Source organism: Taudactylus pleione, unplaced genomic scaffold (genome assembly GCF_031769625.1).
Source record: "Taudactylus pleione unplaced genomic scaffold, aTauple2 ptg000103l, whole genome shotgun sequence".
Classification (NCBI taxonomy): domain Eukaryota; kingdom Metazoa; phylum Chordata; class Amphibia; order Anura; family Myobatrachidae; genus Taudactylus; species Taudactylus pleione.
Window position 1 is genome coordinate 1,208,866 of NW_028284505.1, and position 13,383 is coordinate 1,222,248.

At 45.3% G+C, this 13,383-nt stretch overlaps 1 protein-coding gene across 1 annotated transcript in view; it reads left to right on the forward strand.

Moving 5' to 3' along the window:
• Positions 1–13,383, forward strand: part of ERICH3 (glutamate rich 3) — a 92,404-nt gene that overhangs the window by 78,263 nt on the left and 758 nt on the right. Inside the window, exons 14-17 of the mRNA XM_088470784.1 lie at positions 3,666–3,797; positions 6,954–7,288; positions 7,430–10,863; positions 10,984–11,089. Of these exons, the coding sequence (XP_088326910.1) occupies positions 3,666–3,797; positions 6,954–7,288; positions 7,430–10,863; positions 10,984–11,047 (3,965 nt within the window). The 3' untranslated portion in view covers positions 11,048–11,089. The remainder of the gene's footprint in view (positions 1–3,665; positions 3,798–6,953; positions 7,289–7,429; positions 10,864–10,983; positions 11,090–13,383) is intronic.

Genomic DNA, 13,383 nt, shown 5'->3' on the forward strand with positions numbered 1-13,383 from the left:
TGGGTGGTAAGTTCTCTCCAATTGCCTGCTCCCTCATGAGTATGGTACATGACATCTCCCTGTTATTCAGGAGTCCTCCTAGACATTCCAGGAGAGGAGGTCATCACAATATTACCAAATATCCAAAACTTTTAGTTCCAACTACTGTTTTTATCTTAGTAGAAAAAACCGACAAGGTCAGCTAGTGGCTTTTATTCACGGCTGCTGCGTCAGATCTGCCTGTTCTGGAGAGACCCGAGGGGCACCAGAGAACACCAGCCGAGGTCCCGGCTATATGTGAGTGCCATGATCCAAAGTACTCTTATAGGGCAAAGGAAGAATTTGGGCGAACAATTGGAGAACCCTTTGAAGCTCACACAGATAATGATGATGTATAACTTTGCCCTTTAATGATTCAGATTATGTTTATCCCTTTTATCTGGCATATTACATTGGAGAGTTTTTCTGAGTGCCTACTGATAGAACTTGCAATTATGTACTTAGAAAAAAAAACTTCCTCTAAGCACACTACAAAATAACTTTTGTCATTGGATAATAAGGAGCCATTTTCGGGAAGTCATTTGCGACAACACAACAACATTATGTGTAGCTGTTATGCTTTTCACAAACTCTCTTATTGATAAACGTTTGAGAAGTTATGTCAAAAGGCAATTTCTAAATCCAAGTTGATTTCAGGAGTTTTACCCCTGTTATTATGTGCGGCAAACGTACTTTATAAAATGCGCATTCATGATGTTTACTGATAACGCATTAAGTGGCTCATTTGAAAGCAGAGCCAGGTTAGCCACTATGGCAGTGATTCCCAACCTCATTCCTCAAGGCACACTAACAGTCCTGGTTTTAGTGATATACATGCTTAAGCACAGATGGTTAAATAAAAAAAAACTAAGGTACTAATTAAGTCACCTGTGCTCAACTATGGCTATCCTTAAAACCTGGACTGTTAGTGTGCCTTGAGGACCCTGGTTGGGAACCCCTGCACTATGGAGTCCATTTATTATTGTACATTTGCGGCTTAATCCCCCAAAAAAACCCTTTGGATGAGCTCATTTCGGGGCCCCGGCACTATGATCGCACCTTGCAATGCGATCATGGGTGGTAATTTCATGCCCAGATCACATTGCAAATGCTATCATTAATAAATAGGCGTAAGTGCTTAGGGCACAAACTGACAAAGGTTTGCCACTTTACGTATTTTGTATTCCTATAGATAAATAAATATTATTAGGTCCAGCATTCAGTATTGTAAATTAAACATAATGTATAATAATGTCTTTTTTTAGTGTATGACATGGAATAAATAAATAACTTTTTTTTTGTAAGGACAAACGTAGGCTACATGAATTCTGAATCACCTCGTAGCTGGCAAGACTTTTAATAAGACACATTTTGTGGTTCCATGTTACATTTTGTATGAGAAACATATTTCTAGGTGCACTCCGGGCATTGTAATGAAAAGTAAAAAAAGAACCAAATGCACACAAAACTCCTGCATAAAATAAGGACAGTCCTAATGTCACCTCAATGTCATGGTTTTAATCTTAGCCCTAAATTAGGTCATCAGAGCACTAATCTAGGAGAAAATGCAGAAAAGTGTAACGCAAGAGATGCCGCAAAATGATAGGTGTCAGATTTGCGCAGTGCTCCATTTTCAGGTGTCTTCCCATCTCCATACATCTTGGTCAAATAGTTGCGGAGTCTCCGTAGTGCAGGATGTAGGCGTCATCTTGATGCGCAGTAGACTTTCTGCATAGTCTGTTCTGCGCCATTTAAACTTATTTTATGGAGATTAGTAAATACTGCTCATTCCCTGGGACTTTAATACAAAAGCCAAAGTAATGTTCCCTCTTCTGTCATCTTCTGACCAGGACCAGGCTTGGAAGGTGCTGCAGAAAATATTTTTGTTCTCACAGAATAAAGGGCCCGATTCAGACCCGCTTGCTAGATGCGTTCGCACGCAGCGAAAGTATGCAAATCCACGCTCGCACGGCAAGGCATCAGCACGCCCTCTGTGTCTTGGCATGCGATCGCGGGGTGTGTAAGCAGACGCCCACCAGCCTGTCTGAAGACGCCCACTTATACACGTCATCTGTATCATCGAGTACCAATGAAAGCAAACGCAGCACTTGTGGTTGACCATACCCTACCGCAAGCACTGCGAGTGCTTCAGTGTGTAAAACAACCATGTGATGTGTACTATGACGCTGCGTTTTAATTATGCACGCCTCTGAAACGGCATTAAAATGCTCAGATACGCCTGCCTTCGCACCTCCACTCCCCCGTTTTCCATCGACCATCCCGTCTCCACCCACAAATGGCTTCTCCTGTCACTCATTCTAGCAAGGTGGCTATGCGCAGCGAGCGAACGCTTCCCGATCACATGGAATAGTTTATGCACGCGCACTGTGATGCTTGTGTAGATTGCAAACATCGGCAGGCTGCGTGCGAATGCAGCCTAGCGAGCGGGTCTGAATCGGGCCCAAAGCTTCATAATATTCCTCAAAGACATTTCAGGTAGCAGTTTCCTCATCCATCCATGTTTGCCCCTGACAATTAAAATGATTTTCTCATCATAAGCTGGCCATACATCTAGCATCTATCCTGGCAATTCCCTGTTCTGTCGATGCCTGGGCCGGGTGAGCAAAAAATGTCGGATAATCTCAGTTTGCTGCCTCTGACCCAAAAATTATGGGAATCTGCAAGACGGGAAACATGTTGGATTTTTCTGATATCCCGAGAAATTGCATATCATTGGTGTCGGCAGATCGGATCGGCAGTTGGCCCACTAGATGAATGGCCCGCATTAAGTAATAATTATGGGATAGATGTACTAAAGCTGGGTACACACTAGGAAAATGGCCGCCCGATATGTTGTTCCGATTCGGCGGAAATGACATATATCGGCCATACACCAATTGGTGTATGGACTATCTGCGCGATCCCGCGGCTACATACACTATAGTCCAGGACAATATAGCATGCGGCGTTGTTGCAGGTAACCTGGAACGAGGGATCGTTTCGCCATTCATTACATCGCTCAATGTGTACTGGCAGTACTATATGTCAGCTCGTCGGGCCGACATATCGTCTGGGAACACATCGCTAAAAGGTGTAACCATCTTAAGCATTGGAGAAAGATCAAGTACCAACCAATCAGCTCCTAAATGCCATTTTTAAACCCCATCCTGTAAAATGACACGAGCTGATTGGTTGGTATTTTTCCTTCCTCCAATGCTTAGTACATCTCCCCCTAAAGCCCTTAAGCTAAATTAACTTAAAAATAACAAAATGAAAAGAAGTAACCGTGGTCCATTCTGAGAGCTAAGCGCTACCGTGTCTTTCACGTGAAAAATCATATAGGAAAGTGGGGGTTTGACATACGGTGCTTCTTCCTATCCTACATATCACAGGTCACATATGTATGGTTATATGAGGGGACCATCTGTACGTGCGGTATACAGGGTGCAATCACCCCAGGGATTCCTCTGCATGCTTTGTGCATGATCTGGCTTTGGCACTCTCTTCAGTAATTATACTTGCTCTGCTTTATTTGCTTCTGCCTGTGTGCTATAAGTATGAAGATTCAAATTCAGATTTATCCTCACAACTTTTATTAATTTTTTTGGTTACTTGTTGACACTTTTGTTATATTGCAATTTTTAAAGAATGCAAATCTGTCCAGGAAAAAATATTGGAGGGTATTGGCAGCAATCAGCTTCTGGATTCCGAGCCGGAACCTAGCGACTCCAGTACGGATGAAGAGGACAACTTTAAAGGCATCGTAACTGCACAGAAACGTAAGCTAAAACCCGGTTGGTTACATTTAGTTTTACAGCCATAATTAAAAAACAAAAACATTCAGGGGCTGGTTCAGCGGCAGATGCGACTGAGTCTATTGGCGGTCGCCATGTGTGACTTTATGCAAATGCTGCTACAAAGCCCTTCCCTGGTGGACGAACATAGGTTTGCGCCATCGAATCTTGCAGGTGCAGTTTCTTTATGGCTGCAGTGTGAGAGGTTGTCCGTCTACGCCGCAGCGACACTCCCATCACACTACCATTAAGACCTACAATCTCCGTGCGTCCGTTTAGTCACCGACCCAGGAGCGCCCAGCACTTTTGCAAGACAATTCTGATACAGTGCGTCTGAATCACAATAGCGCCTTTGCGCGTACACTCTGTATCGCATGCACTGTAAGGGGTATATTTACTAAGGTGCGGGTTATGGAAGTGGAGATGTTGCCCATAGTAACCAATCAGATTTTACTTATAATAATAGATATTAGCTAGAATCTGATTGGTTGCTATGGGCAACATCTCCACTCCTAAACCTATCACTTTAGTAACTATACCCCTCAGAGTTCTTAGAGATTTTTCACACATGTGCATCAGCAAAAAAATCTCTTAACTACATGAAAATCGGGGCTGCGTGTCGCCCCCTGAATGAGGACCCCAATCTTTCTGCTTATCAGGGTCCTTCACCTAGAGCCCATTTTAAAGAATCTTGTGTGTGCTGTCTCATTTACTAAATACATTATTTTAGATTTTTCGCTAGCTCAGCCCTATACCTTGGATACCATTGTATGCTCACCGTGGTTAAATGGATTTAGTAAAACTCGCAGGAGGGCATGTACAACTCTATAACTAATTGTAAAGTGGCCCATAGGGGACTAGGGGGTCGACTCAGACCCGCTCACTAGATGTGTTCGCACGCACCCAGCGTACGCAAATCCGACCAACCCACAGCAAGGAAGGCGATCGCACGGGAAGGCATTAGCACGCCCACTACCTCTTGGCGTGCGATCGCTTTGTGTAAGTAGACGCCCACTAGCCTGTCTCAAGATGCCCACTTGCGCACGTCATTTCCAGGAAGTGTATGCAACCATCGGTAACATCAAGCACCATTGGAAGCGATCGCAGTGCTTGAGGCTGGCTATACCCTACCACAAGCACTGCGAGCACTTCAGTGTAAAATGCAGCCAGGTGACGTGTACTATGACGCTGTCTCTTAATTATGCATGCCTCTGACATGGCGCTGAGACGCTCAGGCATGCCTGCGTTTGCACCTCCACTCCTCCGTTATTAATGGCCAGCCCCTGTCACCACCCACAAATGACTTCTCCTGTCACTCACTCTGCTGGGCTGTCTGTGCGCAGCGAGCGAACGCTTCCCGATCTCTCTCACTGGTTCGCGCACGTGCACAATGCGAAAATCAGCCAGCTACGAGCGACTGAATCCTAGCGAGCAGGTCTGAATCAGGTCCCATGTACTAAGCCTTGAAGAGAGATAAAGTACCAACCAATCAGCTCCCAACTCATGTTACAGGCTGTGTTTGAAAAATGACAGTTAGGAGCTGAGTGGCTGGTAGTTTATCTCTCTCCAAGGCTTAGCACATAGACCCCATAATCCCTTTAGATTCTGCCCATATGTATGGGGTGAGCACGATGTAAGTTTTGTTCTCAGCTATCATTTAGTGTATGTACAGCTTTTCCATGTGATGGCTGCAGGCTGACCAGCATGGCCCACATGTGAAATGGCCAAGGACTGACGGACCTGGTTCTTAGGCACTTGTTCTGTCTTGACAGCATGGCCTAGAACATGGTACAACTGCTGCAGGGGATGCAGTCAGGAAGCCGGGAGTCAAAATGCAGAGTGCCAGCTTCCCGACAGTGAAATCCCGGCATGGGACTAATGATAGGCATCTAAATACCAGCGCTTATCATTAGCCCCATGCCGAAATCCCGTTGCACGGCATACCGAACGTATGTGAGCTGGGCGTCAGGAGCTGATAGCCGCAGGTGGGAGGGTTAGGTTTAGGGACTCCCGGGGGGACTTAGGGTCAGCCTCCCCGGGAGGGTTAGGCTAGGGGAAGGGGGGGGTTAGGGTCAGGCACCATTGGGGGGAGGTTAGGTTCAGGCCCCCCCCGGGAGGGTTATTCTAGAGGAAGGGGGGGTTAGGGTCAGGCACCATCGGGGGGAAGGTTAGATTTAGGCCCCGGGAGGGTTAAGTTCAGGGTGCGAGGAGGGGGGGGTTAGGTTTAGGAACCCCTGGGATGAGGTTGGGGTTAGGTCATAGGGGTGAGGTTATGGTTAAGCACCCCTAGGGGAAAGTTAGGGTTTGGGAGGGGAGGGGTGGGGGTCTTACTCACCTCAGTCGGTATCTTCATGTGCCGGCCTTCCGGCGTCTGTATTTCATCCGCCGGGCTTAGGTCCAGCGGTAATTCATACCGATTCCTTCTGTAGAACTGTAACAGAAGAATAATCCCCCCATAATTACATCACCATGAATCACTCAGCCAGATATATTAGTCTGTATATCTTTTAGGGATGGGGACATACAATTACATGTATAACTTACCCAGGGTTCCACTTGCATAGAAAGTCTTTGTTTTCAACACAAGCCTTCCAAAAACGCACATATCGAACATGAGCATATTATATATTCTTAGGGTGGGTACACACTTGCACGATATCGGGCCAATTTGGCCAAATTGGAACATCAAATCGGACCCATCGTGCAGCGTGTAAGCCCAACTGCGTGCTCACGCGGGTCGCATGCGATGCCATGTGATTGGCCGTACTGCATGGCCAATCACGTAATATCACATGCAATCTCCTTTGGAGCGGGGCGAAGGGAAATCGCCTTCTCCATCAGCACGATTGCCGGTCATACAAGTGTGTAGCCGGTCTAAGTGGAACTAAATAAGTTTGAATTGATAGCAAATAAATTGCATCACTATTTTGTGTTATATTATCTAAGTAATCCAGATAATGTTTAATTCCACATTGTCAGCAAAGGAAGTCATGGCACGGTAGACTAACAAATAGCAAAACCAGAGTTTAAAACAATAGTTGATGTTCATAGAAACATATTTAAAGTTATAGTTTCAAGCCAGTTGACATTGACAGCTTTGTTTTATTTTTTATTTTTCAAATATGTATTTTAATTTCACAGTGTTGGTTGAAGGTACTTTGCTAGATAAACCGGGTACAACTTTGCCGGAGGACCATGAACCGGAGCAAAAGGGAGGCGAGCCTGAAGCAAAACATGTGCTGGATTCATTAACACATGGAGGACTACAGGGTTCTTGTACAGCTGGGGTAACAGATGACCTAAAGGATGAAGCAGGAGATTCAGATCAAAAAATTGTTAATGATGAGGAAGAATTTGAAATACGTAGTGAAAATCTATCAAAAGAAGCAACAAAACTTGATTTAGAAGCAGAAAATGATCAATTGGTGAAGAAAAATGAGGACAGAGATTTGGTAGAAAATATGATCATAGAATCTGTCGATACGGAGATGGGAACAGCAGGGTTTAATGTTGAGGGACAATTTATTTCCAAAGATAATGCAGAAGATAAAGTTACACACAGTCCCTCAAGCAATGCGTTGGAACATCAGGACACACAAAGAGGTAGAATCAGTGAGGAACATTCAGGACAATCAAATGATGTGATTGTTGAAAATATACCTGGTGATGTAAAAGCTGAGAATGATGGTGCACCTGGTGATGTAACTGCTGAGAATGATGGTGCACATGGTGATGTAACTGCTGAGAATGATGGTGCACATGGTGATGTAACTGCTGAGAATGAGGGTGCTCCTGGTGATGTAACTGCTGAGAATGATGGTGCACCTGGTGATGTAAATGCTGAGAATGATGGCGCAGATGGTGATGTAACTGCTGAGAATGATGGTGCACCTGGTGATGTAACTGCTGAGAATGAGGGTGCTCCTGGTGATGTAACTGCTGAGAATGAGGGTGCACCTGGTGATGTAACTGCTGAGAATGATGGTTCACCTGGTGGTGTAACTGCTGAGAATGATGGTGCACCTGGTGATGTAACTGCTGAGAATGATGGTGCACCTGGTGATGTAAATGCTGAGAATGATGGTGCACCTGATGATGTAACTGCTGAGAATGATGGTGCACCTGGTGATGTAAATGCTGAGAATGATGGTGCACCTGGTGATGTAACTGCTGAGAATGAGGGTGCACCTTGTGATGTAACTGCTGAGAATGAAGATGCATTTGGTGATGTAAAAGCTGAGAATGAAGGTGCACCTGGTGAAGTGAATCTGGAGAATGAAGATGCTCCAGGTGAAGTACAGGTAGATGCTGAGAAAGATACACCTGGCAAAGTAGATGCTGAAAATGAAGGTGGACCAGGTGAAGAAGATGCTAAGAAAGAAGATACACCTGGAAAAGTAGATGCTGAGAATGAAGGTGCACCAGGTGAAGAAGATGCTAAGAAAGAAGATACACCTGGAAAAGTAGATGCTGAGAATGAAGGTGCACCAGGTGAAGAAGATGCTAAGAAAGAAGATACACCAGGTGAAATAGATGCAGAGAATGAGGATGCACCTAGTGAAGTAAATGCTGAGAATAGAGGTGCACCTGGTAAATTAGATGCTGAGAATGAGGGTGCATCTGGTGAAGTGAATCTGGAGAATGAAGATGCTCCAGGTGAAGTAGATGCTGAAAAAGAAGATGCAACTGGAGAACTGAATGCTGAGAATGAGGGTGCACCAGATGAAGTAGATGCTGAGAATGAGGGTGCACCTGATGAAGTAGATGCTGAGAATGAGGGTGCACATGGTGAAGTGAATCTGGAGAATGAAGATCCTCCAGGTAATATAGATGCTGAGAAAGAAGATGCACCTGAAAGACTGAATGCTGAGAATGAAGGTGCACCTGGTGAAGTGAATCTGGAGAATGAAGATGCTCCAGGTGAAGTACAGGTATATGCTGAGAAAGAAGATACACCTGGCAAAGCAGATGCTGAGAATGAAGGTGCACCAGGTGAAGTAGATGCTAAGAAAGAAGATGCATCAGGTGAAATAGATGCTGAGAATGAGGATGCACCTGATGAAGTAGATGCTGAGAATGAGGGTGCACATGGTGAAGTGAATCTGGAGAATGAAGATCCTCCAGGTGATATAGATGCTGAGAAAGAAGATGCACCTGAAAAACTGAATGCTCAGAATGCAGGTGCACCTGGTGAAGTAAATACTCAGAATGAAGGTGCACTTGGTGAAGCAGATGGTGAAAATGAAGATGCAGCTGGTGAAGTGAATCTGAAGAATGAAGATGCTACAGGTGATGTAGATGCTGAGAAAGGTGATGTGCCTAGAGAACTGAATGCTGAGAATAAAGGTGCACCTGGTGAAGTAGATGCTGAGAATAAAGTTGCACCTGGTGAAGTAGATGCTGAGAATGAGGGTGCACCTGGTGAAGTAGATGCTGAGAATAAAGTTGCACCTGGTGATGTAGATGCTGAGAATAAGGGTGCAGCTGGTGAAGTAGATGCTGAGAATAAGGGTGCAGCTGGTGAAGTAGATGCTGAGAATAAGGGTGCACCTGGTGAAGTAGATGCTGAGAATAAAGTTGCACCTGGTGAAGTAGATGCTGAGAATGAGGGTGCAGCTGGTGAAGTAGATGCTGAGAATAAGGGTGCACCTGGTGAAGTAGATGCTGAGAATAAAGTTGCACCTGGTGAAGTAGATGCTGAGAATAAAGTTGCACCTGGTGATGTAGATGCTGAGAATAAGGGTGCAGCTGGTGAAGTAGATGCTGAGAATAAGGGTGCACCTGGTGAAGTAGATGCTGAGAATGAGGGTGCACCTGGTGAAGTAGATGCTGAGAATAAAGGTGCATCTGGTGAAGTAGATGCTGAGAATGAGGGTGCACCAGGTGAAGTAGATGCTGAGAATAGGGGTGCACCTTGTGAAGTAGATGCTGAGAATAAAGGTGCACCTGGTGAACTGAATGCTGAGAATAAAGGTGCACCTGGTGAAGTAGATGCTGAGAATAAGGGTGCACCTGGTGAACCGAATGCTGAGAATGAGGGTGCACCTTGTGAAGTAGATGCTGAGAATAAAGTTGCACCTGGTGAACTGAATGCTGAGAATAAAGGTGCACCTGGTGAAGTAGATGCTGAGAATAAAGGTGCATCTGGTGAAGTAGATGCTGAGAATGAGGGTGCACCAGGTGAAGTAGATGCTGAGAATAAGGGTGCACCTGGTGAAGTAGATGCTGAGAATAAAGGTGCACCTGGTGAAGTAGATGTCGAGAATAAAGGTGCACCAGGTGAAGTAGATGCTGAGAATAAAGGTGCACTTGGTGAACTGAATGCTGAGAATAAAGGTGCACCTGGTGATGTAGATGCTAAGAATGAGGGTGCACCTGGTGAAGTAGATGCTAAGAATGAAGGTGCACCTGGTGAAGTAGATGCTGAGACTAAAGGTGCATCTGGTGAAGTAGATGCTGAGAATGAGGGTGCACCTGGTGAAGTAGATGCTGACAATAAAGGTGCACCTGGTGAAGTAGATGCTGAGAATGAGGGTGCACCTGGTGAAGTAGATGCTAAGAATGAAGGTGCACCTGGTGAAGTAGATGCTGAGACTAAAGGTGCATCTGGTGAAGTAGATGCTGAGAATGAGGGTGCACCTGGTGAAGTAGATGCTGACAATAAAGGTGCACCTGGTGAAGTAGATGCTGAGAATGAGGGTGCACCTGGTGAAGTGAATCTGAAGAAAGAAGATGCTACCGGTGAAGTAGTTGCTGAGAAAGAAAATGTACCTGGAGAACCGAATGCTGAGAATGAGGGTGCACCGGATGAGCCTGGTATTTTCAGTGGTAAAAATATAAAATCTGGTGATAGTGAAAATACAGAAGACAGTGAAGCTGAGCACAAAGTCTCTTTAGTGACACAGATAGACAATAATGATGATGCTACTAAAATGAACAATGAAGCTGTTGATGCTTGTGCTGAGGAAGAATTAATGAGGCAAGATGCAGTTCAAGAACCCACAGATGTGGAAGATGTGGAAGAGGTTGGAGGTGAGCGTAAATCAGACGATGAGAGAAATGATCTGGAGCTAAAGCAAATGGTGGATAAAGAAGATTCTTCATTAACCATAATGGAACATGGAAAAACATTGAACAACGAATCTGACATTGGTCGTAATGATGAGGTGGGAATACCAAGAGTCCATGACAGCAAAATACCTGTTGTCCTGGCTGAAATAAGAAATGAGGGATGAAATTGTGCTCATGAAACCCAACTAGACGTGAAAACACTACAAGTAAGTACTCCAATACAGTAGTTTGACATTTTGAAGAACATGCTCGTTAGCTGTTACTATTAAAGCTTAAGGCCAAAATATACACAATTGATGGTACAACATGGCACCCATGAGCTTTAGTCTAGCAAACAATAAGACCTGGCCTTCTCTGCAGCCTTAACGGGGTCTCGTCTGCTAAGTGCAAGTCAGTTTTGCCAATGTATCTTGCATGTTTCCTCACTGTGGACCTCATTCAGAGGCACTTGCAAAATGCGAGCGCTCGCTCTGAATGAGGGCAGACGCATCTATTTTCCAGCCCAGCCTCCTGGCCGCTCGCTAGGCTGTGGGTGACCACCCACAGCTTCAGCGAGTGGCCAGGTTGATGGTCGCGATGGTCAAGACCATCGCGACCATCGGGGCTTGCGACGAGACCCTTGTGGTAGGGTCTCGTCTGCCGCAAGCCCTAGTGAGCTTTCGGCTCTATTAGAGCCGGAAGCTCACCACTGACGTCACAAGTGATGTCAGTGGGGCCACCCCCAAACGGCAGGCGTTCCGTCGGGTACGCCTCCGTTTGGCAAGCCACCCCCCACCCCGCCTACAATATGGTGCGAGCTGTCGATCACCATCGACAACCGCCCCTTTTGTAGTAATCCCAGAAGCGAGAGAATTTCTCTCTCGCAGGGCCTCTACATCGACCCGCTTGCGAGCGCATCGGCGCTTGCGAGCGGGTCTGTATGAGGCCCTGTGCATGCTCCAGAACCGAGTGTTAGCAACTACAGGTGATGGTGAGCAGAATGGAACTCAGTCGTGTCACCACTTGTTGTGCTTGCGCATAGATTAAGTGATAGATGGCGTCGAGTAAATGCGCGCTATGCAGGGATGAGTGTACCCGTAGTTATGCCTGTTTTCAGACGGGTCTTTTGCACCTATGCTAGGGCTAGTGATGAGATAACGATAACTGCTATGTCACCAAGCATACGGATTGGGTTAGTCCAGCTCCAGGGATGCCTACAAGTCTACATACATACAGATGTGTCCACATACAACTATCCTCCGTGCGCTGCAAGTCGTGTTACACAAGGCGTGAGTGCTGTGGGTCTTGTTGCGCTGAGTGTGTTTTCATTCAACTATTTCCCTTTAAATAGCATCTTATTCACAAAGCGGTGCGAATAGGATACACAAGCAGCTTCTGCTGATTTAAATGATATGCGGCATGCCTATATTCTGTGTGCGACTGCAGGTCCATCTGCATGCGAAATGCTATGTGACACTGTAACGTAGCATTTTGCATGCAGATACACCCGCAGTCGCACACAGAATATAGGCATGCCGCATATCATTTTAATCAGCAGAAGCTGCTTGTGCGTCCTATCCGTAACGCTTTGTGAATAAGACGCATTTTAAGGGAAAAATACGCACTTGGCTTTTAGGAGAGACTGTAGTAGCACTGTAGGTGAGGGGAAGGCCAAACAGGAGGAAGTTGCAGTAATCAAGATGGCCGACAATACAGGTAATATCAACAACCAGAGGGGGAGATGTATCAAACCTTTGAGAGAGATAAGTTGTATTTTTTTGTAGCTTGATGAATTTAGGTTCCCACACTAGTAAGGGGACAGCGGGCCAGATCGGGGCTGAAAGGTAAGCCGGAGATATCAGTGATATCTCCTGTGTTATATAGGAAAGATTCCTGGACTGCACAACCTGAATATATATAATGGGAAGTGCTACCTGTGTGAGACTTTTATTGTAGGCACAGAAACAGACAAATCACAGGTGCACAACTCCAAATTACTAATTACATATAAATACATTTGCAATCAAATTTTGCTATCAATAGAGGTTTTTAGCATAATCATGGCCAAGGTTATGGGCCTACCCACCATATCCAGGTAACCTCTTTAGGGTAGGTCCCTAACATACTAGGGTTCAAATTCAGGGCACAGAACACCCCCAAACTAGCCCAGCCGAGCTGCCCCAGGGCACCGCCATAATAGGAAAAGTGAAGTGTAAAAGAGAAAGTTAAGAGCAGCCACTGCTGCATATAAAGAAATTAAAATAAAAAGATGAAGTACATGTATAATAAACAAACAGTGAAGGGTTAAAGTGTGTGTTATAAAATAAAAATGTGTTATAATGCGGTGCCCTGAAACAGATCAACCAAAGCAATCCAGGGGGACCCACGCCCCAAAAATGAACCAAAGTTGCACTACAGTATATAACTTGTAGGACTTGCCTAGAATTGTGCCTAATACTAGAGTGCATATACATTACCAGACTCCATGCTTTTAAACCAGTAAGGGAGGGATGCTAGTCCC